Below are 27,364 nucleotides of genomic sequence, written 5' to 3'. Positions count from 1 at the left end.
TTCCCACGGCCAAGTCCCCACCTGGCCCATCTGTGCAGCTTTCTGCACATTCCAGCAGGCCAGACCACTGGAGGCCTCACCAGCCTCACAGCAGCAAGCCCAGCACCCTGGCGGGATCCTTCTGTGACAAGGCCAGCAGAGGCACGTGAAGAGAACTGAGACAACCCTGGAACTTGCTAACTCAGTCTGCTCATTTCACAGATGATTAATGACAGGCCCAGAGAGGGAGCGTGGCCGGCCCAAAGTCACACAGCTACTTGGTGCCAAAGTCAAGAAAGGAAGCCATGTCCCCTGGCATCTGCCCAGGGCTCTTTAAAGGCACACCCAGTTGTGTTGTTACGACACCATGGCCAAAGACCTAGGAAGTCCCAGAGCAGGGAAGCATTCACCTCTGGGGTATCTCCTGGGGCAGATCCCATCCAGCAAAGGTGTGCCCTCCCACCCAGCTCCCAGCTGCCCAGTGAGGAGCAGCAGCCCAGGCACAGCCCCTCCCCAGGAGGGCTTCCTCACACCGATCCTAGTAGCACTTTCTCTGTGTGGCAGAAGGCCGCTCTCAGGACCTCCTACCCACTGGTGTCCTCTCTTCTATGGACCCAGGCAGCCCCTGAAGCCTCACGCTGGCCTCCTGCCCCCAGGCTCCCACACTGCTGCCGGGCTTCTTCCCAGGGGCCCTGCCAGGGTGGGCTCCTCACCAGCCATCATATCCATGTTGGGCAGAGTGGGCGAGGGTTCCAGAGATGCAGAGGGCGGGAACAGGGGCACAGCTCCAGGGAGTGGTGTGTAGGACACCTGTAGGACCAGCGAGGCCTGGAAGGGATGAGGGTGGGAGGGCAGCAGGTTAGCGCACTGGCCGCGGACCACCACCGGCCAGCATCCTTTCTGTTCCTTTTACCGCTTCGCCAAGGAAGATGGCACGGATGGGGGTCAGGTTTGCAGGAGGCTGGGGCAAAGCCACCCCAGGGGCCCATCAGGACAGGCAAGTGGCCTAAAGCACAGAATCCAGAGTCCGCTTCTGCCACCTAGAAGCTGTGCGATCTTGGTCAAATTCCAGAACCTCACTGTGCCTCCCTTCCCTCATCTATAAAATGAGCATACTAACAGTGATCGCACCTTCCTCATAGGGTCAAATGGCAGTGAAAATAGCAGACAAAGCACATCATAAGCTTCTATAAATGAATCAGCCGTTCAACCTCCCCTGCAGGATTTTTCAACCCTCAGCCTAGGCCCATCTTCAGGACAAAGGCCGCTTGACCACTCTTGCTTAGCTGAGGGCCCTCCCCTGTTTCCCCACAGGCAGCTCAGCCTCACTCTGCTGAGGACCCAGCTAGCTCTGGGAGTCTCAGTGTGCTGCTTACCTTTCTGAGCCCTCTTCCCTCCCAGCAACACCCCTGCCCCTCCATGTCAACTTCAGCTGTTCCAGCTTTGACCGGCTGAGGGGAGAGTGACTAGTCACCCCACTGTCACAGGCCAGGAAAGCCTGCCCTGTGTTTTCATCCCACTGACACACTGCCCTCCCTACCCCAATAAGATCTACACTGCTCAAAGGGTCCCAGAACCTGAGAAATCAGCCTCAGCAGGCTCTCTAGTCTTACAGCTCCTAGGCCAGTGGGGGGCTGGCCCCAGCCTTCCAGCAGGCTTCCTGGGGCAGTCTTTTTATGGATCAAAATTGTAAGTGCTCTATTTAAGGAAATTCAGAGAGTACAGAAATCTTAAAGAAAAATAATGATGTGGGTAGCTCAGTGGGTTAAGCATCCGACTCCTGATTTCTGCTCAGGCCATAATCTCCTGGATCAGGATCTCATGGGTCTTGAGATAAGCCCTGCATGGGGGCTGGGGGAGGAGGGAGGGTCGATGCTCAGCGGGGAGTCTGCTTGAGATTTTCTCCCTCTTCCCCTCCTCCCACTCGTGCTCCCTCCCTTTCTCTCTCAAATAAATACATCTTTAAAAAAAAAAAAAAAGAAAGAAAGAAAGAAAAAAGGAAAGAAAATACAAGAGAAAACGAATTTCCATAATTCCACCTTTATTCACATTTTGATCTAATTCTCCCCAATCTTTTTAAACAAACACTGTACAGCCCTGCTGTATAGAAAATGCTTTTCTAGGGGTGCCTGGGTGGCTCAGTGCGTTAAGCCGCTGCCTTCGACTCAGGTCATGATCTCAGGATCCTGGGATCGAGCCCCGCATCGGGCTCTCTGCTCTGCAGGGAGCCTGCTTCCCTCTCTCTCCCTCTCTCTCTCTCTCTCTGCCTACCTCTCTGCCTACTTGTGATCTCTGTCTGTCAAATATATAAATAAAATCTTTAAAAAAAAAAGAAAGAAAGAAAATGCTTTTCTATTTTACTTGCATTAGACAGTAAGCATTTCCCAGGCTTTGACAAATCCCTTATAAACATAATTGTTAATAATGCATAATAGCCTCTGAGCAGCTCAGCATAATTCACTAGACATCTCTACTGGGTAATATCAGGGATTCTGGAAACTCCTGGGGCAAATGCTGGTCCTCAGAAAACGGCCACAGGTACTGGATGGCCCCAGTCTGAGGCTTGCACCCCCAGACTGGGGCGTGGGCAGGGGCAGCCAGGCTAAGGCAGGGCAGGACCTGTGGAAGGGTGGGGCTCACAACACCAAGGAAGGAAGCCAGCGCCAGCTCAGCATCCCAGGAGACCCAGGGAGAGGCCAGGAAGGTAATGAGACGCTTTCTGTCCTGGAACCAAAGCTCTGCCTTCATGCCTGCCATGCAGGTTTGTGAACCACCAGCAGGTGTCGCTACTTGAGCAGGCAGCTAGCTATGCACCCTAAGCTCCTGCAGCCCAAAGAGGAAAGAACAGCTTCTGGGGCCCCTCCCGGGTGCCCAGACCTGCTCATCACCACCTCTGAAGTTCTGGAGATACCAGTCAGCAGGTCTGGGGTAGACCTGGGCATTTGTATTTTCAACAACCGTCCTGGGGTTTCCCCCCACTTCATCAAAAGGGAAGTTGAGCTCTTTGGAAAAATAACTAAGTCTAGGGCTTGACCAGAGAAGATAGATGACCCTGGAACACTTCTGTGCCAGAAAGCAAGGAAATACCCAAAGAATGATAGAAACATGTCCAAAGGACACAGAAACCTATTTTCACAGACTCCCACTGGCCAAATCTGAAAGAATTTAAATATAAAAATAAATACAGAGGCAGACTAAAACATTGAATAAAATTTCTGAACACAGAAATAAATAGGACAGAAGAAAGCTTTTCCGTACAGCGAAATACCAACGAACGAATGCAGAAAAAAATAATTGGCTTAGGACATCACCATCTGACAACCATCAAAACAAGAATTAATTCAACCAAGGAAACAAGAATGGCTGTGAAAACAGCCAGGTAAAAGTTGGATGAGGAACAGAGTATTTAGAGTCACAAAGTACCTCCCCCCACAATTCCCACTTATTAGAAAAGAGAAGGAACTGGTGATCAGTGGAGAACACCAGCAAAGGCAACATTAATCAAATGCTCAAGGTTAAGAGCACAGTCATCCAGATACAATCAGAGCAACATATGTTCGCTGTGTTCTCCTCCTGCCAAAGACGCCCAGGCTAAATCAAATTGCAAGGAAACCTCAGACCCAAACCGGGAGACATTCTGCAGGAGAACCGGCCTATATTCCCCAAAGCATCAAGGTCCCAAGGTTGTAAAAGTCAAAGAAAGACTGAGGAATTATCCCGGATGGAAGGAGGCTGAAGGCAAACAACTAACACAACACATAATCCTGAACTGGATCTTCTTGCTACAAAGGACACTGCTGGAAAAAACTGAGGAACTCAAATGGCAATCTGTGGTTTGGATGGCAGTGCGGGACCAAGACTCATTCCTTCAGTCTCTAAAGGCTGTAGGTTCCCTAGGAAAAAGTCCTTAATCGGAGAAAACACAAACTAAATTCAGGATGATGGGCCAGGAGGCTGGCAACTTAGTCTCAGAGGGTTTAGAACAAAATACTCTTTGTATTATTCTCACAACTTCCAAAACTTAAATTATTTTCAAATAAAAAGTTAAAAACTGAGAAAGCTGCTTCTGCTGTAATCACAGAAATCTCACTCAAATAAAGTGCCAGCCCGTTCATGATGATTCCCACTCTCCAGAAGTAGTGCGAAGCCAAGTGCCAAATGAAAATAGGGTCCCTTGGGGCGCCTGGGTGGCTCAGTGGGTTAAACCCTCTGCCTTCGGCTCAGGTCATGATCCCAGGGTCCTGGGATCAAGCCCCATGTCGGGCTCTCTGCTCAGCAGAGAGCCTGCTTCCTCCTCTCCCTTGGCCTGCCTTTCTGCCTACTTGTGATCTCTGTCTGTCAAATAAATAAATAAAATCTTTAAAAAAAAAATAGGGTCCCTTGTCAAAACTGTATTAGGAATGTCAAGATGGCAGAGAATTAAACCAAGTGAGGAACCAACTGCCCATGAGGTCAGCCCTCTCAGGGCTGATTGCTTGGCTCAGCCTGAGCTGGGCAGGTACCTGACATACCCGGCCTGACCCGTTCATTCATTCATTTGCTTCTTCATTCCCTGCACATATATGGAGCACCTGCTACGGGCTGAGGCTGGAAGATACTGGGATACTTCCATGAACAAAGCAAAAGCTCCCGCCCCCAGGGAGTTCACATCTTGGCAGAGGAAACAGACCATAAATAATAAATGAAACAGATAACGTAACTTATGAAGTATGTTGGAAAGAAAAGTTAACTAGAGCAAGTGGGAGCAGGGGAGCAGGAGGAGCTGCGGTATTAAATCGAGTGGTCTGAATGGACCCCACCAAGGTGAGGAGAGAGGACCCAAACTGTGAAGGGTCACAGCTGGGCTGCCTTTTGGCCCCACCCACCCCATCCTTCTAACCTTTGGTGCCTGAGGACCAGATCCCCTTAGAGAACACACCTTCTTATCCAGCCCCTCCTCACCCTCGAGAACTGTGCCCACCATCTCTGTGCTCAGTGCAGAGGTGGACCTGCAGGAGAATGCCTGCTGCCCTCCACACTCTGGGGGCCAGCGCCTTAGCCTGGGGGCTCAGGAGCAGCCCTGCCACCAGAGAAGCAGGAAGGAGCAACAGCCCTGGAATCGGAAGACCACCCAGGCTGTCCTTCCCAGGGTTTCCTGAGTATCATCTACCCACACACTGAGAGCCCTACACCAAACTCCCAAGGAAATGGCAACATCCTGGCGGGTCCAGGCCCTTGGATGAGACTTCCAGCCCGGAGACAGCTCCATCTCTTATTTCTCCCGTCGGACAGCCACGGGATGTCCCTGGCAGCTTCACGCTCTGGGGACCACTGCTTCAGGACCTCATCTTTGGAACCACAGGTGATTAATACTAGAGGCCTTTAGCTCTACAGGGAATCTCTGGGGGGGGGGGCTGTCTATGCAACCTACCCAGGGTCAGGACCTGCCACCTTCACCATGATGTCAGACCAGTGCCCGTCCCCTTCTCCAGACACAACCAGAGCTGAGATGTTCTTGCCATGCGATGTCTGTGAACTCCATGCTCTCCCAAACCACATGACCATGGCCTAGGGTCCCTCTGAGGTGGTCCATGTCAAGGTCCCCCACCTGATAACTCTGCTCCTCAAGTCCCCAGCCCTGGCCCCACTGTGCAGTCATCCTGTCCCAAGACCATTATCTGTCAGTCGTGTGTCCACCAGGACATGGCGCCCTGGAGCAGGGAACCTGTCACCCATGCCTGCCATCCTGGGGTCCACAGTCAACAACAACACAGAACTCCGGAGGGGCCAGTCTGGCCACCGGGATAGGAGGGCCTAGGAAACCAAAGACAAAGACAGGGGACAACCTCATCAGTTCCTCCTAACATGTTTTGCAGCCAAGCTCTGGGGTCGTTCGCCCACCATGCTCTGCCCCATTGCTTACTGTCTGTGTCCTCAGCTCCAGCTCTCTGACACTGAGCCTAGCATGACCAAACCCCAGACCAGCCCCTTCGCCCCTCCCTCAACAGACTCCAAGTGAGTGGACGGGACAGCCTCATATGCATCTGATTCTATTTTATTGCCTGGCCCCAGACAACACCAAGAAGCTGGAAGAAGGTGAGATGTGGCCCTGAGCTGAGGGAGGGGTGGCTGTCAGCACCTGACAACCCCCATGAGAGAAACTCAGGGATCCACCAGAGTTCTGGGTCTGCCCTCCTCCAGTCCCTGCTCCCAACACACAGGGCCCTGCTGGCTCCCCACCCCACACCACTGGGCTTCCTGTTTTCTTGTGACCCAGTAGGTCTCTCTTCTTCTGATCTGTCTCTCGCTGTTAGGACTGAGGTCATACCAACAGTCTGCATGGTGTCCACACCCTCACGAGCAAGTTCCTCTTCAAATACATTGGGAGTATGTGGCTTCTCTCCTCCATGGGTGTCCAGCACCCCCACAGGCCTGGAGCCTCCCCCAGGACAGGGACAGTGTCGTCCCCTTTGGTCTAGAATCTGTCTGAGGATAGATTTGGCATCTTCTCATGGCACACAGCTCTGAAGGGACATGGGGGAGAAGCTGAGTGCCAGGTCCATGACGTCCACAGGCCATCCTACAGCAGGACTCACACAGCATGGCTGCCTCCGGGCATCTTCCTGCTCTCAGTCCTTCCAGGGTTTTCCAAGGATCCCACAGGCCCTGTCCTCACTCCCATCACCCCTTCAGCAGGTCGCTTTGACAGTCTGAGCTAAATTCAGCTGGGTACTCCTGGCATACTCTGCCCATGCGGTCCAGCCCAGAAGTCGGCCTCAGTGAACAGCCCATGAGAATCCTGGGCTTCGGACAGAGCTCTGACCCTTCTGACCCTTCTGACCCTCCTGAGCATGACCTCCATTCTCTGTGCTTCTCACACAGGGCAGCCAGCCCCAGGTCACAGGTGGGAAGCCCCAGCTCAGGGGGTCTTGGGAGCAGGCGCTGCTCTGTGACTCAGTGTTATCACAGGCACTAGAAGATGGACCCAGATACTCTCCACAGGCCGGAGCTGTATCTTGGCCTCACCTCCCCCAGGCTCTGTGAAGCCAGGGGCTCAGCCAAGCAGGGCTTAGCCCTCCTCTCCCATCCCTCCTTTCTGGCTTTTATACCCCCTCCTGGGAGACACGGTCTGTGAAGGACTGGCAATCTCCGCACACAGGCAAGCATCCCAGCCGAGAAAGAAGAAAGCAGCAGGTTCCCAGCTGGTGAGCACGAAGCACAAACAGAGTGTGGAAACAGAGGAAGAAGAAGAAGGGTGAGGCATTCAGGGAGAGTCACCAACCTGGCTCAGACCCCTGCCGCCTGCCAGGCTAGACCAGGTGTGAAAAGCTGTGCCTCTGGACTGGACAGGTGTCTGATCTTGGAGGGGAGCCCAAGCACAGGAGAACTTATAAGAAACACCAGGCATGGATGCCCAGAGGGCAAGAGTGGAGGGATGTTTGAGCATCTCAGCCAGGAGCTAGAAACCCTGACTGGGGGCATTGGGGGCTGTGATTTAATGATTTCTAAGAAACACATATTGGGTCATTCAGGTGACCAGACTCTATTTCTCAGAAATACTGGGTCTTCAGAGCCATAAAGGTAAAATGGGTGTCTTGTTATTAATGAAGGTGACTTTTAGACCCCATGCAAGTGTAGGAGCTGGTTGACAAGAGGACCAACCCTATGCTTAGAGGGTTGGAACTTTCAGTCCCATCGCCCCAGCCTCTGGGGAAGAAAGTGGGGCTGGAGGTTGCATCAGCCAATGGCCAGTGACTTAGTCAATCATGACTATAACGAAGCCTCCCTTAAAAACTACAATTTTTTGGTCTCTTTTTTCAGAGAGTTTCCATGCTGAGGGAATTAGAATGTTTCCATGTGCCACCAAACAGGGCCCCAAACTCCACAAGGACAGAAGTTCCTTTGTTCAGGACCTTGCCCTATGGATCTCTTCATCTGGCTGTTGATGCACATGCTTTGTGATGCCTTTTAACAAACTGGTAAATGTTAGTGTTTCTCAGATCCCTGACTCAAAGTATCTCCCTCACCAGGTACCTACAGTTCCTCCATGGGTGTTCTACACCTTTATGGAAAGCTGTGGTCTTCTTCAGGATCCAGAAGTACCTGGAGTCCTTCTTGACTCTAGGGATGTGGTACTATAATTTATAATTACAGATGTGTGTGTCTATATGAATATTTAGTCATTGTCCTTGTTTCAGGCACAGAGCTCCTTTTAGGAATTCCTTGGACTTCCCTAAATGCTAACAGCCAACAGGGTGTCTTTTTTTGTGCTAATGAATTGACTTGGGCAATCCCCTAAGGATGGCATCTGGTTGCTAGTGGAGCCAACCCTGTGGTTAGAAAGCTGGAGAACTTTCAGCCCCCACCACCTCCAGGGAGGGGGATCCATTGTCAATGAAGCCTCCATACAACCCCAAAGGACAAGGATTGGAGAGCTTCCAGGTTGGATCATAACTGGCGATCTGGTAACTACAATGTTTTTCTGAGTTCTGCAAACCGCTCTAGCAAGTTAATCAAACCCAAGGAGGGGGTCATAGGAACGACGTATCTAGAGCTGGTTGGTCAGGAAAGCTCAGGGTGGCAAAGGATTCGGAAGGGGAGGACTTGGGACTGGCAAAGGATTGGGAAGGGGAGGCCTTGTAGGACTGAGCCCTTAACCCAGAGCTGTCCCTGGACAGAGAGTGTCAGAATTGACTTGAATTACTGGACACCCATATGGAGTCAGAGAATTGCCTGGTGGGGTGGGGGGACTGGAAATTGGTTCTAGAACCCTTAAACTGCATGAGTAGACTGGAGAGCTCAGGAGGAGGGCAGGGGGAGGACAAGGAGGATGCAGAAGGTGATGGAGACAAGCTCAGTGATACTGGAGGAGGTCACTGAGAGGACACACCCACCAGCAGACCCGCGGCAAACCCAGGTTCCTCACCCCCTCCACTCTCCACACAATGTAAGTTCTGCTTGCCCGCCTTGCTCTCAGATGCCACTCCAGGCAGAGTCTTGAGCTAGTGACGTAGTGTTGAGACTATCCGGATGGCATACAGGACTGAACCCAGTTAAGACCTCTATAGAAACTTCTAAGATTTGGTAGATGGGTGCAGAGATCCACTCCTCTCGCTGCCGCCCCAGACACACCTCACAGATAAGTCCCCTGGCTTACTAACCCTGCCGCCTGCCAGAACAGAGCAGCATGCCTCCTTCTTGGGTCTCTCCCTGCCTTCCATGTAAGGGGACTGGTTCCCGATTTCACCTGGGAAGCCCCTGAAGAGGTTACAGACCTGTAAGTGAACACCGCACTAAACCAGAATGTTCTGCCAGCCATCACTGGCCTAAGAAGTGTCAAGAGGAAGTTCCAGCATCAGAAAGGCAGTGGAGCAGGAGTCCATTCAAGTCGCTCCCACCCCTGAGAGTTTAAGAGATGTGCCACCCTTGTGCCACTACTTGTCCCCTTTTGGACATGGAGTTACTGTGTGACTTCAGTCAATCACTCTCTTTCTCTAGCTCTCAGTGCCTAGTAGTGGTTCCTTTTAGAGTTCTGCCAGATTTGCCACTTCCTGACTCACCAAGCCAGCCAATGTTCCCTACCCTCTCACACACACACACACACACTCACAGAGAACTAGCCCAGAATCCCCAGGACCCCACCAGGAGGAAGTATTTCCAAATGGATAGTCCCCCGGGGCCTCCTGGGGGTGGAGCTGACCCAGAAGGAAGGTCAGGAATTCTACTGACCAGGAAGAAAGAACCCTGCAGGGTATATTTAGCTCCCTAAAAATAACGGGAAGCCAGAGACGTGGGCTGGGAATTGTCTGTGAGGACTGGAAGAGCACTGGAAAGGCTGGGGGAGGGGCAGGAAGGACGGTGGCAGAAAGGAAGAGGGTCTGACGGGTTCTGGTGGGCAGGGAAGGGGGATGTCTGCCTCCCTTCCCTTGGGATCTGAGACCCAGATGACTCAGATATTCCAGATCTGGAGATGGGGGTTGGGAGGTGAGGGAGGGCTAGCAAGGAGATTGGGGGAGCCATCACCAAAGCTGCCCAGGAAGTCTGGGAAGTCATCAGTTTTCGAGTAAAGAACCAATCCCAGGAGGTGACGGTTCCTCCCTTCAGGGCAGGAGGGGATCCAGGGGCAGGCCAAGCTGGTATGAGGCAAGGCTGACTTGAGCCCCACAGAAGGGGCCAGGGCTCCCTCCTGTCCCCTTCCTGTCCCTTCCATGCCACTTCCCCTTCCCGGCACCCTGAGCTCTGGTCGGGGAGGTGGAGGGGCAGGCCTGGTTGCTGGCAGCTGGACTCTGGCATACCACTAGCGTCAGAGAGGCAAGACCTCAGACCAGACACGGGCCTGATCCAAAGGCCTGGTGGGCACTTACCCCCGTGGGCTGCTTCTTGGTGTCCAGCAGAGGGGCATTGAAGCTGGCAGACAGGCTGGGTGTGGCGAGGACCTCCCGGAGTGGGACTTGGGCCTCCCCCAAGAACCTAAGCAGAGAGAAAAGTAGAATGTTGAGAACTAGCCTAATGTGCCCGGCTCTTCCTCCAACATACCACCTCCTCACCACCATCTCACCGCATAAACAAACATCCTGCAGACAAAGCTGATCCGCCTCAAACACCACAGTCCCCTAGGACCCCTCACGGCTCCCTAGCACCCTGCCCCTGGGCATCCCACTTGTCATCCCTGGAGGGCCAGGCCACCTCCCTGCACAAGGATGAGAGACACCTTCCCTTCGCCCAAGGCCAGCTTTCTGCCTCTCCCCAGAGGCCCAGCCCCACCACCCCTGTCCGCCTGGATACTCCCACAGAAGGGCTGCCTTGCCCATCAGACCTCAGCCATCCACAGGTCAGTGTCTCCTGGAAGCAGGGGGACCCCACCACCACACCTGCTCACACATCACCACCCACACTTGCAGCTGGAAGCTGCAGTGACTCTGACCCACATCCACACAGGCCGTCTGTGCCGGCTGCCCAGGGCTCCGCCAGCAATGGTTGTCGATGAAAAACAGTCTTTCCTGTCTTCAGGGATAGGGAGAAAAGCAAACTGGGGCTGAGCAGCCATGCCCACTCCCCAGTGAGGCCGGGACTGTCACAGCATACACACGTAAGGCAGCATCTCCGACTGAGGGGTGGGAAACCCAGAAATGCATGGGCTCCTAGGGAAGAGTAGGTCCCTGAGGGACGAGCAGCTAAGGGGCGCTCCAAAGGGTGCCAAGGAAAAAGTCTGTGCCCCCTCTGCTAAGAAACGGGCAAACTGCGTTCGGCAGCTCTGCAGTGGGTGGGGGGAAATCATGGGCAGGCAGTGGCCCGTGTCAATCAGAGTTGTCGCCTGATGTCTGCATCACACTTCTGCGTGCTTCCTGCATACAACTGTCAGGGTGTGAATGATCGACAGCCAGAAGAGCCATCCTCTTCTGCTTCTTGATGTTTTTTTTTTCCCTGACAAATAAATAGCATGCCTGTTATTTATTTATATCCTTTTTCTAGTATTTATAACGACTGCTTTGAACATAGGTTTTATGAAGTTTTATTGAAGTATAAATTCAGTCTTGACCAAAAGAGCTGATTTTTCAAAAAAAGATTTATTTATTTGAAAGAAAGAGAGAGAGTTGTGAGGGTTAAGGGACAGAGGGAGAGGGAGAGGTCATCTTAAACAGGTTCCACATCGAGCATGGAGCCCGATGTAGAGCATGATCTCATGACCCCAAGGTCACGACCTGAGCAGAAACCATGAGTCAAAGCTACCCATGTGCCCCTATAAACAGCTGATTTTTCACCCTGGCTGCTCACAATGAGATGTCACCTCGCCTTCATTAGGATGGCTGCTATCCAAAAAAATAGAAAACAACAAAAGTTGGTGAGGATGTGGAGAAATGGGCACCCTTGCGCTCGGTTGACGGGCACGGGAAAAAAAGTATGCAAAAATGGACCAAACCATATAATCTAGCAATTTCACTTCTAGGTATATACTCGAAAGAACTGAACCCAGGGACTCGAAGAGATATTTGTACACCCACGTTCATACAGCATTATTCAAATCACCAAAAAATGAAAGTAACCCAGGAATCTACCAACAGATAAATGGATAAATAAACAAAGGAATGGATAAATTAAAGGCAATAAAATATTAAAATAAAATTAATCAATTAAAATAAATTAAATATAAACATGCATACCATGAAATATCACTTAGCCTTTAAAAAGAAAGAAGTTCTGACACCTGCCACCACACGGATGAACCCTGGAGCCATGATGTTGAGTGAAATCAGACAGACTGAATACTGGCGGCGCCTGGGTGGCTCAGTGGGGTAAAGCCTCTGTCTTCAGCTCAGGTCATGATCCCAGAGTCCTAGGATCAAGTCCCGCATTGGGCTCTCTGCTTGGCAGGGAGCCAACTTCCTCCTCTCTCTCTCTGCCTGCCTCTCTGCTGACTTGTGATCTCTGTCTGTCAAATAAATAAAATCTTTGGGAAAAAAAAAAAAAGACAAATACCATATGATCGCTCGTAAATGAGGTTCCTAGAATAAGTCAGCCCATGAAGAAAGAAAGTAAAACAGAGGTTACTGGGGGTTGGGGATAGGGGAAAAGGGGAGTTATTATTTAGTGGATACAGAGCTTCAGTTTGGAAAGATGAAAAAGTTCTGGGGATGGACGGTGGTGATGGTTGGCCAGCAGTGTGAATGTGCTTGATGCCACCGAGCTGTGCACTTAGAATACTTAAAATTGTAAGTTCCGTTATCTATATTTTACCACAATAAAAATAATTAATGAATAGCTTCCTGTTACTTATTAATTAATTATTAATAACCACTCACTAATATTAGTTGAGCTCCATTCTTCTTGGAACCAGTGGACCCTTGGTCACCTGAGAGGATTCCTTGCTAGGAAGGCAGTAACCTGGTTTGTTCTGAATTTTGTAACACTTCTTTAATATTTCTTCCAAGAAAGGGCTAACGCGAGAGACATTCACTCACATTCATTCGTCGTGATGCTAGAAAATTCCACGTTTTCTAGAATTCGGACAGGTGTGTGCTATACTCCTTTTGCAGCATGGAGCAGGCTCGTAGCACAGCTTACAAAAGCAGGGGCTCCTGGAGGGTCTCCGTTCCAGGGCCAGCGTGGGGGAAGGCACCTGCCACCAGTGTGTTGACTGAAGTGTCCTCAGTGTCACCAGGGAGCTCCCAAGACCTGACCTTTATTGCTCACTTGTTTGTACCCACCGACTTCTGTCCCATATTTTTCTACTAGCTCTTCTTTCCAGCTTGTCTCTTCACTCAGGAAAAAAGACCCCCCTTGGCATAGCATCTCGTGACAGAAACCGAAACTTCCCTTCAAACCCTAATGACTGCCCGTGCGAAGTGCTCTGGCGGCCCAAACCATGTAGACCAGTTCGAGCTTCACTCCGCATCAATACCTACACAGTCGGACCCTGGAGGGACCTATGGAGTGACTCATGGTTACCTGTACCCTCATGATAACACTAAAATCTCTGTCCAAGTTGGAGCGCAAGCCTCATTTACATAACATACAATGTGGGATAGCCATGTTTCCCCAAGGCACGAGATCGACCTCAGGTCCGTCTCCACGTAGACGACAACCCTCCCCTATCTAAATGTTTTAAATAAAAGGAACCCATTCACCCCTTGCTAGGGGAGTCATGGCTTTGGAAGTTATTCCCAGGGATCTTACTTGCTGCAAATAAAAAAGTTTCCTTTATGCAATGACTCCAGCTGGGGTAGTTTCTATCTGTGGCTCAGGGAGGGGCAAACTCATGTTAGTTAGTTGGGGTTACATCAAGACCCAGGCAAGGTCAAAATGACAGGGCCATGGATATAAAAGACCCATGAATCCACGCGACATTCGCAATCGGAGTCCCCCAGTCCTTCATAGTATAGCCGGGGTGGCAGAGGGGAGGGACTGGCTCCAGCAGGTGATTGACAGAGCCTGCCCTAGAACTTGAGGCCCTGATTCCTTGCTGGATCAGCTTGGAGACAGGAAGGCAGAGTGGGCTGTGGGTGCTGAAAGGAGGGCAGGCCCAGCAGTGTAGACTTGCTGCTGGGGCTCCAGTTCCGGAGCCCTGGAGGCTGCGGCCAGAGCAGACCGGCCCTGGGCTGCCTCCCCTTCTGGCCTCTGCCCGCCAGCCCTCCAGGCCTGGAGAATTCCCGGAAGTGGGGCAGGAACAATGGGAGGAAATGCAGTGGGAGGGCCAGACCTACCCCTGTCAGCCCAGGAACCTCCGGAGGCAGGGAGACCTGGGCCAGGAGGGACCGCTTGTTATTTCCTCCCTTAATGTCTTGCTGGACCTTGAAATGACCCCACCTCCCACAGTCCTCCCCTGACCACAGGCCTTGGGACCAGTCCTCTGGAGGAGCTGGGTGGCCTTTATAAGCCCCCACTCCCCTATGAGGAGAGGCCAGAGACACCCGAGTAGACTGGCTGTCCCCAAGCCTACGGAGCAGGCAGCCCCAGAGTGGGCCCACAGGATGCTCTGGGAGGCCCAAGTAGTTGGCCAGACTCCCTGGGGAAGATGAATGGGTCTGAGGCTTGATCACAGGAAACCCTATGGCCACTCTTCATTCATTCTTTCACTGGTGGATGGAGGAGAGGAGGCTTTATGCAGGCAGCCTCAGGGGAGGATGAGGGTCCACACCCTCAGGGAAACCCACCACATCCAGAAATCAAGATCAAGGCACAGACCCTGGGGCCCATGGGCCTACACCAACTAGCAATGCCCCGTGCTCGGGCAGTGGCAGCGGCACCAACCGTGGCGGCTTGGCAGACAGAATTCAGGACGGTTCAAAGGAGGGGCAGGGGGTCCTGCATGGGCTGCATCAGCGCCAGCCCTGAGTGTGTGCAGAGCCTCCTCTGAGTGTGTGCAGAGCCTGGCAGGCAGGAAGGAAACCCCGTGGGCCTTGGCCGCACCTCCTGCAGCCTGCCATAAGAAAATGTCACCGCTTTCCCAGCCTCCCCAGACCCACCATCCCTCTCAGTCGTGCTGTTCTGGAGCCGCAGGAGGAATGTGAAGGCTGAAGTCCCAGCTGCCATCCCACAGACTGAGAAGGAGCTCAGGGATCGGCGCCGGGGAGGGAGGAGGGGTCCAGGCAGTTCACACATTGACAAGGCACACATTTTTCCTCCGTAGTTAAAGATCTGGCTCCCAGACTCGTCACCCAGTAGGGCGACTGTCTGAGATGGGAGAAACTCTCGGGGAGCAAGTGGGGTTACGGCCTCCGATTCTGAGTCGTAAGAGGGAGGTTATAAATTAAAGTGGCCAAGTAAGTTTATTTTAATGAACCACAAAGATATCGAAACAATTTTATCTCACAACACTGGGCCGTCTTACAATATCGTTTATAAGAACAAAACACAGGAGGCAGTCCAGATGTCCATCTCAGAAGGGGGGTAAATAAACTATAGTACAGCTTAATGACTGATTTACTGCACGACTGTACAATCATGGCAAGTACACCACCGACTTCTATTCGGAAGATCTTCAAGGTACATTGTGAAATGAGAAAAGAGTACAAAAGAGCACGTATAGGGGCGCCTGGGTGGCTCAGTCGGTTAAGCATCTGCCTTCAGCTCAGGGTATGATCCTGGGATCCTGGAATCAAGCCCCGCATTGGGCTCCTTGCTCCGCGGGGAGTCTGCTTCTCCCTCTGCCTGCCCCTCCCCCCACTCATGCTCTCTCCCTCCCTTCTCCCTCTCTGAAAAAAATATAAAATCTTAAAAAAAAGAAAGCAAGAAAGAAACGAAGGACCATTGTTATCTACGGGGAATGGGTAAGAAGTAGGCAGACAGAGGACAGAGGCAACAGGGAGAATTTTCACTGCATTTTCTCTCAACAGTTTGTTTTTATAACCTCCCATGTTTTTTTACCAACTCAAAATTTAAATTTATAAATGGAACATAAAATCCTAAAAATATTATCATTCATTCATGCTGCAAATACATATTCAACACGTCCAACAAAACCCGGTCTCCGCCCTCACGAAACTTACTTCTAACAATAGCTCCCCTCCTATCCAGTGCACGGGAGCTAATGCCAAGCACTCTTCCTACACTCCCCTCATTCAAAAAATCAATAGGCCTATGAAGTAGGTACTGTTAGTTGCTCAGTCCATCTTACAGACAAGGAACTTGGGTCTCAAAAAGGCATTCGACTTGATTTTGCAGAAAGAACAAGGCAGACAGAAGCAGATCCTAAAGGCTTTCCTTTGCTGGACCTGCTGGTGCACCTCAGAGCCCCATAAATGTGAACTGGAACACACCATCATGTAAGAAACCAAAACGTCCTCGGCTTGCTCCAGCCTTACAAAAGAGAGCCCAGCCACCACATTTCATCTGATTCAACTTAAAAAAAAACAAAAACGAAAACAAACTACCTAATTCCAGAGGTGCCTGGGCAGCTCAGTCAGTTAAGCCTCAGACCCTGCTCAGGTCCTGATCTCATGGGGTGGTGATCCCAGCCCCACTGTCAGGTCCCACGCTCAGCAAGGAGTCGGCTTGCTGCCCCTCGCCCAGCTTATGCAGGCACACTCTCTCTGTCTCTCAAGAAATAAATCTTTAGGGGCACCTGGGTGGCTCAGTGGGTTAAAGCCTCTGCCTTCGCCACGGATCATGATCCCAGGGTCCTGGGATTGAGCCCTGCATCGGGCTCTCTGCTCAGCAGGGAGCCTGCTTCCTCCTCTCTCTCTCTGCCTGCCTCTCTGCCTACTTGTGATCTCTGTCAAATAAATAAATAAAATCTTTAAAAAAAAAAAAAAAGAAAGAAAGAAAGAAATCTTTTTAAGAATGTGTAATTCCAAGCTGTATTTATTATGCTTTTTTATTTTCTGTATTTTTTAATAGGCCCCCTCTTTTTTTTTAAGATTTTATCTGTTTGAGAGAGAGAGAGCGAGACCCTGATGGCAGGGAAAGTAATCTCCCAGCCACAGAGGATGGCAGACCCTCTGGAGTCACCCCAGACCTCCACTACACCACAGCACTGTGAGCTGTAGAAGGACGGGGTGCAGCAGCCCAGGGCAGACAAGAGCCCCAGGCACTAGGAGCCACACGGGGAGCAGGAAGATGGGAGAAGTGAGTGTAGCTCACACTGACACTGACAAAGACTTGGATGTAAGATGAGGTCCCTCTCCCAAAGCCCCCAAAAGAAAAGTGGCCCAGGAAAGCTAGCAGAACACATAGCTCCTTCTCTATTTGGTTCAGGGGATGCCTCAGGTGGCAGGCTCTAGGGTGTCACCCAAACCATCATTTGCATGTATCGGGTCACTCCTAACATTTCCAGATGGCACCTCTAACAATGCTCTGGAAACATCCTTCCTCTCCTCTTCCAAAAATACGTATTTATCGTTGCATTATTAAGAATAAGAGCTCTCAAGTCATCCTACCAGGGCTGGAAGCCCAGCTCTTCCATGTGACCGCTGTGTGGCTGGGCACAAGATACCTCACTTCTCTGAGCCTCATCTGTCAGTCATTCATTCATTTGATAAATACGCAGTGAGCGCCCACCACGGGTCTGCTACTGTGGTAAGTACTGGAGACACTGGTTGAACAAAGTGGACAACCACCTCTTCACCATGGAAGCTTCTGGGGAAAGTGCACACTTCCAAGGGTTCTTGTAAAATGGGAGTTCACGCACTGTTACATGTGCCTGGAGCATGGATGGGGCTTGGGAAATAGCAGCTCCCTTTCTTCCCCACCCCATTCACCGCCACCCTATCTTTCTGGGCACGTACCTATTGTACCGAATCACTGTGAGGACAACATTAGATCATGGCTTGAAGCCATGAAGTCGTTTGGAAGAAGTTAGATCTATGTTTGTTCTTTCCTGATGGTGGAATAGAAGGGAGACACTCAAAATCTTAGGGAGAAAAAAGAGCTGAATAGAAGGAAGGACTTTCTGACAGAGTAATCCAGGCCGGAAATGGGTTTCTACCTGACCCCAGCACTGTCCTTCAAGGATGGAAGGAACAAGACTCCTAGCCTGGGGACTCACAGGTCTTTCCACTCTGGCTGACCTCTCTGCCCAGGGGGAAGGCTTCCGTGAAAGCTTGTATGGCTGGTGCACCAAGCCCAGCACAGAGTAGGATCAATATGTGAGGGTAGTGGGGTTAGACATTTGTCCCCATGACCAATGGAATCTTCCACAGCCAGTCAATGTGGAGGAAGTGCTGGGAAGGGAAAGCCAGTTCACAACCATCATGGTAAAGACTCAATCAGGAAGAGTCATCTGTGGATACTAAATCTAGGGGCACATTTTGATGACAAACAGGATATTTGCAGGGTCTTAACATGTCCGTTAAGAGACTCAGATGTGGGTGGGAAAGAACAGTAAATATACAATGGAAAAATCAGATACCACCTTGACAGGTGATCAAAATGAACATCACCAATGAGGGACGTCTTGTCCCTCCAAGGCCTGAGACAGACACAACACCCCTGCAAAATAGTCTGGCCACGAATTAGTTACTGAATCTAATCATGAGGAAAACATGAAACAAATCTATTAAAAACTGGTGTATTATATTACCCAAAAATGTAAGTTGTTGTAAAAGACAAAGGCTGCGGGAACATTCCAGATTAAAGGAGGCTATGGAGATGTAATGACTAACTTGAATATGGGAGTCTAGATTGGATCCCATACTGAGAAAGAGGGGGAGGGGGACATGCTATAAAACACATTATTTGGGGGCACCTGGGTGGCTCCAGCATCCAACTCTTGATTTTAGCTCAGGTCATGATTTCAGGGCTGGGCGATGGAGTCCTGCATCAGGCTCCGCATTCAGCATGGGGGGGGTCTGCTTGAGAATCTCTCTCTCCCTCTGCCCTTCCCCCACCCCCCACCTCCCCTCACTTGCTCTATAAACAAATAAATAAGTAAGTAAATAAAATCTTTTTTAAAAAGATATTATTTGGTCAACTGATGGGACAAATCACAAGCAGTGAATTAGGAGGAAGTCTGGCAACCATGTTAAGTTCACTGAAGTTGGTAACGACACTGTGATGCTGTAAAGGAATATCCCTATTCTTAGGAAATATACACTGGAGTACTCAGGGTTAAAGGGCCATGATGACTATCACTTACCCTCATGTAGGAGAGAGGGGGAAAGGAAGGAAGAAAATGGGAAGGAGGGAAAGGAGAGAGACTAATGGAAAGCAAATGGGGTAGAATGTTAAGCAGGGATTCTGAGTCAAGAGTGTAAGGAATGTTCGCTGTTCTCTTTTTACAACTCTTCTGTAAGTTCGAAATTCTTAAAAATGCTCCAGAAGCATTTCTATGTGTCAGTTTCTCATTCTTTGTCTTCTACACTAAGACAAGGACATGTCCACTAAAAATACCTGTATTACAGTGCAAACCCACTCATCACTGACTCAGCGGCACCTTCCCCTCACTGGAGTCAACGAATCGGGCATGACAGGAAATTCATGGAGCCCCTGGCTGGCAGGACACACACACGCACGCACACATGCACGCACGCAGACATAAGCACACTCGGAAGATTTAACATCCCTGGCGGGAAGACGGCCGTGAGTTGTGCTCCCCCTCCCAGCCCTCAGCTGTGTGTGCCCGGCAGTGAGGGGCAGGAAACGAGGGACAGCCGGACATTCCCACCCCCTGAGCCCGCCTGGCCTCTGGCAACCTTCCCGCCAGTATCTAATTCCCCAGGGGCTGCCCAAGGGTAACTAAATAGTTTTTCATTTCAATCCAGAGAAAGACAAAGGAAAAACTATTCTGAAACCCAGGGGTGTCCTGGAGAGAATTCAGGACAAAATATAAAAATCCTTGGAAAAATCATGGTACAGTCAACACTTCCGAGCAAGCTGAGAACAATGACAGGGTGAACTGTAAATATTTCTGCCTCCCAAATATTCCAGAAAGGGGGGCCTGAAAGCTGGCCTATTGAAACCCAGAGGCTGAACTTAGGCCTAATTCCCTCAACTTTAGCAATAGCAAACCACCACTCTTTCTTTTTAAATGTCTAAGTGCACATACACACACACACACACACACACACACACACACACACAGCTGGGTGTCTAGTCCTGTGTGGGAATAACATTCGTCAGCAGGGAGAAATTATCCTCCACACAGAAAGCAGACCAAGAGTTAATATTCCTGATAGGATCCCAAACATACAAACTGCCATGAATTAGCAAGAAAAAAACAAGCAACTCAAAATAAAGGATAGGCAATTGACAAAAGAAGAAATACAAATGGGCAATAAAACACATAAAAAAAAGATGCCCAACTTCACCAGCAGTCAGGAAAACACAGGTTAGGGGCTCCTTAGCCAGTATCTAATTCCCCAGGGGCTGCCCAAGTGTAACTAAATCTAATTCCCCTGGGGCTTGCCCAGTCAGTAGAGCACACACTCTTGATCTCTGGGTTGTAAGTGTGAGTCCTATGTTGGGTGTAGAGATTTTAAAAATAAAACCTTAAAGGGGCGCCTGGGTGACTCAGTCAGTTAAGCATCTGCCTTTGGCTCAGGTTATGATCTCTAGGTCCTAGGACCGAGTCCCACATCGGGGTCTCTGCTCTGTTTCTCCCTCTCCCTCTGTGATCTCTCTCCCTCTCTTGCACTGCCTCTCAAATAAATAAAATCTTTAAAAATTAAAAAAAAAAAATAGGGGCGCTTGGATGGCTCAGTCAGTTAAGCATCTGCCTTTGGCTCACGTCATGACCCTGGGGTCCTGGGATCAAGTCCTGCATGGGGCTCCCTGCTCAGCAGAGAGCCTGCTTCTCCCTCTACCCCTCCCTCCACTCATGCTCTCTGTCGCTCACTCTCTTTCTCAAGTAAATAAAACTAAAATCTTTATAAAATCTTTAAGGGTCACCTGGGTGGCTCAGTGGGTTAAGCCTCTGCCTTCAGCTCAGGTCATGATCTCAGGGTCCTGGGATCGAGCCCTGTATCAAGCTCTCTGCTCAGCGGGAAGCCTGCTTCTTCCTCTCTCTCTGCCTGCCTCTCTGCCTACTTGTAATCTGTCTGTCAAATAAATAAATAAAATCTTTTTAAAAATAAAATAAATAAAATCTTTAAAAAAAAAAAAGAAAGAAAGAAAACATGGTTTATAAGATACTCTTCTCACCCCACGGTGGCATTAAGCAAAAATAAAAAGTTGACAGGCACCTTTTTATACTGTGAGCGGACATAAATTAGGACACATTTCTGAAAAGTAATTTGGTGGAATCTATGAAAATGTTATATGCTCATATCCTTTGATCTAATAATCACACTTCCAGGGACCTATTTTAAAGAAAAAAAAAATAGTATACACACATGAAAACATTTGGATAAAGATATTCACTGAAGGAGCAGAAAAGAAATTAGAAAGAAACCAAATCCCAGTCAGTAAGGGCAAGTTGGGATAAATTATGGGACACCCACCCTGTGCAATACCACACAACCATTTAAAATGGGGTTGATCCAGACTGAGTGGCTCAGTCAGTTAAGTATCTGCTCAGGTCATGATCCCGGGGTCCTGGGATGGAGCCACTTGTCAGTAAGGAACTCTGCTTCTCCTGTAGCCTCTCCCCCTGCTCGTGTTCTCTCTCTCTCTCAGATAAAGAAATTAAACCTTTAATTGATTTAAGGGGACTGATCAATCCACACTAACCTCGGAAAGGGTCCCTAATAGTATAGTATAGACCAATATGTACAGCATGATTCCATTTTTGTTTAAGGACACGCACACACATTTTGTAAGCAGATGCTTGCACAGGCTGAGGAAAAGCCGACAGAGAGATGTGCCAAATTGTCAACAACTGGGATCAAACTGTCCCACACTGGAGGGAAGGGAAGCAGCAGAGGGGGAAAGGGTGGGAAAACTTGCACTTCCTCCTTTACGAACTTTTTAAGAAAGGAGGTTACTTTTGCTTATTAAAAAACACTTCTCTTTGGTGAGTGCTGTGAAGTGTGTAAACCTGGCGATTCACAGACCTGTACCCCTGGGGATAAAAATATATGTTTATAAAAGATAAAAAATTCTTTAAAAATAAATAAATAAATAAATAAAACACTTCTAATTTGTATATTCTTGTGGGGTTTTACTTTAGTTTTTTTAAAATAATTTAATTTAAATATTTTAAAATAAATGTGTGCGGCCGGTTGGTGCACACAACGGTATGGTCCTGTGTCCACAGGGGCATGTGGTGTTACGCTCACGGTTGGTATGGTTTGTGTACGTGTAGCTCTATGGATCCAACAGTCCCTAACTAAACACCTTCAGTGTGCCAAGCACCGAGTAGGCATCTGACACCCACACATTATCTCACACAAGCATCGTGACTGCGCAGTGGAGGAACTGTCATGGCCGTTATCCTGATGGGGAAACAGGTTCAGAGAAATTCAGGTCACCGTGTCAGGATGAGGCTCGATACTGAGAGCGGGGTCCCTGAGAGCAACCTTTAACCCTCATTCCCGTGCCACCACGGCTGCCCTGCTTGGCTCTGTGGAACTGAGGCCACCTGCTCCTGCCAGGTTGGAATCCCTGGACTACACCAACACAGCCCCTGTGCAGCCGAGGGACACCACGCAGCCAGGCTGCTCCCCCAGGCCCCTCAGCCCGGGGCCTGTGCCCTCTTGCTCGGGGCTCCCCTTTTAAGGACGAAGACTCTGGCTCAGCTCCTGAGAAACCCCCATATTCCCCAATACACTAAGCCTGTTGTCCCAGGAGGCACCAGGACACCCCCACCCCTACCCTGAGGGCACCAAGGTCTACTCCTGGCTCAGAGGCAGGCCTACAAGGGACCATCACAGAAGTCAGGAAGACCACCATTCCCCAAATATGTCCTCAAAGTCTGTCAGGTGTCTTCCTGTTACCACTCACATTCCCCTGTTGGTCTAAACAGAGTCTGGCTTCAACAGCATGGTCCCCCAGACTCCTATGAAGGGCAAAACATTAAGCCATAAGCTGCCACCAGCACTTCAGGATGAATTAGTCCCTTTTCAAACCATCACTGGCTGAGAGCGGGCTTTGCTGGGAAAAGGCTGTGTCAGTGGGAGCAGAAGCAGGTAGGAGAGCAGCACAGAAAGATCTGGAAAGAGGATGTGCCCAAAGGAACTGCCCTTTAAGGAGCAGCCTTTCCCACAGCAGCTCCCTGAGAGGTGCCTGTGCAACTGATGGGACGCCCCCCAAGGATGAATAAACAAAGGCTCAGGGAGCTTCGCTGAGACCAGGCCCCAGCATCCCACCTCCTGAAGTCCACACTCATTCCACCAGGCTAGGGTGTCAAGCCCTGTGTGAGGAAGGAGGAGGAGGCGCCTCGTGGCTCAGTGGGATGGGCGTTCAGCTCAGGTCATGATCTCGGGGCAGTGGGATCGAGCCCCCCACTGTCTGCTTAAGAGTCCCTCTCTCCCTCCCCCTCTGCCGCTCCCCCTACTAGCATGTGTGCGCTCTCTCTTTCTTTGAAATAAATAAGGAAATAAAACTTTAAAAAAAGAAAAAAGAGGAAGAAGGAGAAGGAGAGGCTTTCAGAGAGGTTCCCAAACTGCTTCCTGGGCCCCCCACCAGCTGTAGGCACCATGACAGATGACCCACATCACGGGAAAGCGAGGGCAGATGAGGCTCTGTGGGGGAGTAAGAGACCCCTTCATGCTGCACCTCACAGAGTCACCAGGCCACCAAGAGGTTCCAACTATTCCAAAGAAATCGCTACTACAAACATGAGCTTCTGTGAACAGGCTTTTTTAAGGCAATATGACTCCTGACCAACTCCTGGTGTAAAGTTTGGGGTCCTTCCATCCTGCTTCTTTAAAGGGAGATGGGGGGACACCTAGTTGGCTCAGTCAATCAAGCATCTGCTTTCAACTCAGGTCAAGATCCCCGGGTCCCGGGATTAAGTCCCACATCGGGCTCCTTGCTCAGCGGGGAGCCTCCTTCTCCCTCTGTCCACCGTTCCCCCTGCTTATGCACGCTCTCTCCCTCTCTCCTTCTGTCTCTGACAAATAAAATCTTTTAAAAATAAATAAATAATAAAATAAAAGGAGACAGGGTGCACAGTCACCCTGAGAAAGATCAAATACAGAATCCACTATTAGGTTTACATATCAGATAAAAAAGGAATAATTTTTTTATTATATGTATGTCCCATGCAATATTTGAGATAAACTTGACTGGGTGTTCTAGATGTTTCTTTCTTGAACCTGGCCACCCTACCCTAAACCCAATTAGGTCTGGAGCCAGTGATGAACATTTTGACCCTGGCGTCTTTGGGACAGGCAGATGTTTTGACCCGATGGAGACTTTTGCTTACATGAGTATGTTTATCAAATATTTAAATAAAAAATACACCTACTTTAATTGGTTCTCATGGAAAAACCATTCTCCAGAGTAAATTAAATTAACCACACTTAATTTGTTGACATATTTTCTATTCAGTGCAATTAACTATTTCTTTTTTCTTCAGTCTTCATTTGACTAAAATTAGTGTCACTGGTACCAACTATTCTCTGTTTAAATTTTCCAACCAGATTTGGCTCAAAGATTTTTTTTCTTCATGTTTTTGGTTCCTATCAACTCTAGCAAATATAGATTCTTTCGATTTTGAGTTTTCTTTGATGGAATTATTTCTATTAAGTCCAATTCTCCCCAGGTCAGTGATTACAGTTACCAACAGGACTCCTCCTTCCCTTCCTCACTCCCCTCACAATTCTACCATGTGAGATTTTAGCCACGATTATTTCATGCTGGACATTTCCACCAGGAATCACACATGGGCACTATCACAAGAGTGACAGTTTATAGTTATTTCCTAGCTAATCCATGAAAACACTGAGAGCACATCTTTACAGAAGTGTCAGCAATTCCCCAAAACATGGCCAGCTCTTCGTTTCAGCTCAGGTCATGACCTCAGGATCCTGGAAGGGAGCCCTTCATCAGGGTCTCCCCTTCCTTCTGCCCCTCCCTTCACTCACGCTCACTCTCTCTCTCTTTAACATTAATAAATAAATAAAATCTTAAGGGGGGGAGGCGGAATAGCTCCCACGTCATTCTAATATGGAGCCAGGATTGGAACACTGTTGTAAAATCTAGAGCTATGCTGTTCAACACAGAAGCCACTAGGCACATTAGCTATTCAAATTTAAATTGATTAAAATTAAATAAAATTTAAGATTCCGTTCCTCAGTTGTACCAGCCAGCGCAGAACATTGCCATCCTCTCAGGTGGCACAGGTCTAGACTGAGATGAGTGGCTTTCACCCTGGGCTGCCTGGTAGAAATCCCTAATAACTGGGAGCTGTCACAACACCCACCAGCCACTGGAGTAAGTAAAAGCTGTAGGTGTTGCTATCGTGTGGCCTGGATGAGGAACATCTCGGTGGAATGTCCCAGGGGTCGGAACAGCTGGTAAGGGATCAGCACCAGCACCCGGGCATCCACCCTCTGAGAAGCCCACAGTGAACAGGAAGTTGTTCAGTGCTGCCTGAGACAGGAGTCCAGGACCTCCAGCAGGGCTTTCCAGAGTGTCTCCTATCCATAGGCCTAGAGTTTCCTTTCTGTGCATTTCAAACCTGGTTTTATCAACACAGAGTTGGTCCGGCCCTGCCGTGGGCTCTGGGGGGGGGTCCCTCAGGCTCAGGGTGGGTGGGTGCTGAGCAGCCAGGGGGCATTTCCCAGCCCCTGTTCCCCTCCTCTGGCATGGAGGCTCCCCAGGATCCCCCTCCGGGCCAGCAGACCCGTCTGGTATAATGAGGCCACCCCAAACTGCCAACAGTCAACAGGGAAAACACAGCAGTGTCAAATGTCACAGAGGCCTTGGGGACAGAGACGAGAATGGGGATGGAGAAGAGCTGGAGGGGAGAAAGAAAGGAGAGAGGAGGAAGGAGAAGCAAAGTTCCAGACTTGTGAGACAGGGGTGCTAAGGCAGGGGCTGTGAAGAAAGAGGGCACTCTGCGGGACCTCCAAAAACAGACGGAGGGGGTGTGAGAAGGTTAGGCAGAGGGAGGAGAGGCGAGACAAAGGGAAACCAAGAATTCAAGGCAGTGGAGACTCTGGTCCACCTCATTTAGAAGAAGTCCAAGGAGGACACTTTGTGAGCGCATAGCACACAAGCTCAGGACACCCAGAAATGACAGAGGGCTGCCTGATGACCCTGTAGGTCCTGACTGAAATCTTGAGATCAAATGACAAGAGTCACTCTCATGCCTATCATTTCCTTCTTGGCTTCCTGACTGGACAGTGACAATGTGAAAGCAGAGAGTAGGTGTTCTCTCTCTCTCTCTTTTTTTTTAAGATTTATTTATTTATTGGGGTTGGGGGGAGGCAGAGGGAGAGGGAGAGAGTCTTAAGCAGATGCCATGCTGAGCGTGGGGCTTGATCTCACGACCCTGAGCTCATGACCTGAGCAGAAACCAAGAGTCGGACGCTCAACCGACTGAGCCATCCAGGGTGCCCCCAGAGAGCAAGTGTCTTATTTAAATATCTCATTAAACCGAAACCACTGAAGTTTTTCCCCTTTCTCTTTCAAAAGGTAAAATGTTGCATGGTTTCTCTCTTCACTTCCTGGTATATTACTTAATCTCGAATTATTTTCTCACCATCATGTGTAGGATGAAAGTTCCATGAAGTCTGAACGCAGGGGCCCACAGCCCAGCCTTGAATACCCTGCTTCCCTGACCCTTGCTCCAGCAGCTTCCCCCTCCAGCCCCTACAGCCAAGCAAAGTGCTCTGGAGATTGCAAACCCTGCGGGCAGCCATAATGAAGCCACAACTCCATTATTTCCACACAGGCCAGTGCGGTTTGGGCAACCTTGGAAATTCTTTAGCTATTTATGAATATAAGTTTAAATTTAAATTTAATTTAATTCACATTTGATTTTTAATTGTTAGAAATGCAAAAAAAATTAAAGATTTTATTTAGTCATCTGACAGAGAGAGAGAAAGAGAGAGAGAGAGCACAAGCAGGGGAAGCACCAGGCAGAGGGAGAGGGAGAAGCAGGCCCCCAGCAGAGCAGGGAGCCCAATGCGGGGACTCAATCCCAGGACCCTGGGATCACGACCTGAGCTGAAGGCAGACACTTAACTGACTGAGCCACCCAGGCACCCCATTAGAAAGGCAAAATAAAGAAATGTTTGGAAAACTCAGAACCTACATGCAAGTAGTTATAAGAAAGAAGTTTCTAGTAAATTGGAAGTTTCAAGAATTAGCAACTCCGTACATTGAAGTTTGAGGAACTGATTCCCAGCGCTGACCCTGCAGTGAACTGGTGTTCGGGGACCTGGCTTTCCCCCCAGGAGCTAGAGGACACCCACAGGGGCCAACGAGAAGGCCCCAAGGTGCAGTACATCCTGGCCCCCATGTGTGGCTCTGGCCTAGTGTCACCCCGAGGACCAGCCTGGCTCTTGAACTGATCAAAAATATCTTTATAGCCCCTGCTCTCAGGTCTCCTTCATAATTTTGGAAATCTCTGCACAGGGCC

General features: G+C 49.8%; 1 protein-coding gene across 21 annotated transcripts in view; it reads right to left on the bottom strand.

Annotated features, from left to right (window-relative positions):
* Window positions 1-27,364, bottom strand: part of DYSF (dysferlin) — a 204,191-nt gene that overhangs the window by 153,623 nt on the left and 23,204 nt on the right. For all 21 annotated transcript variants that reach the window (XM_032352429.1, XM_032352420.1, XM_032352432.1 and 18 more), the window contains 2 exons: window positions 10,323-10,428; window positions 693-807 (listed from right to left, as the gene is read on the bottom strand). In XM_032352429.1, the coding sequence (XP_032208320.1) occupies window positions 693-807; window positions 10,323-10,428 (221 nt within the window). The remainder of the gene's footprint in view (window positions 1-692; window positions 808-10,322; window positions 10,429-27,364) is intronic.

The sequence above is a fragment of the Mustela erminea genome, chromosome 7, assembly GCF_009829155.1.
Source record: "Mustela erminea isolate mMusErm1 chromosome 7, mMusErm1.Pri, whole genome shotgun sequence".
Taxonomy (NCBI): domain Eukaryota; kingdom Metazoa; phylum Chordata; class Mammalia; order Carnivora; family Mustelidae; genus Mustela; species Mustela erminea.
This window is presented reverse-complemented; position numbering and strand designations above follow the sequence as displayed.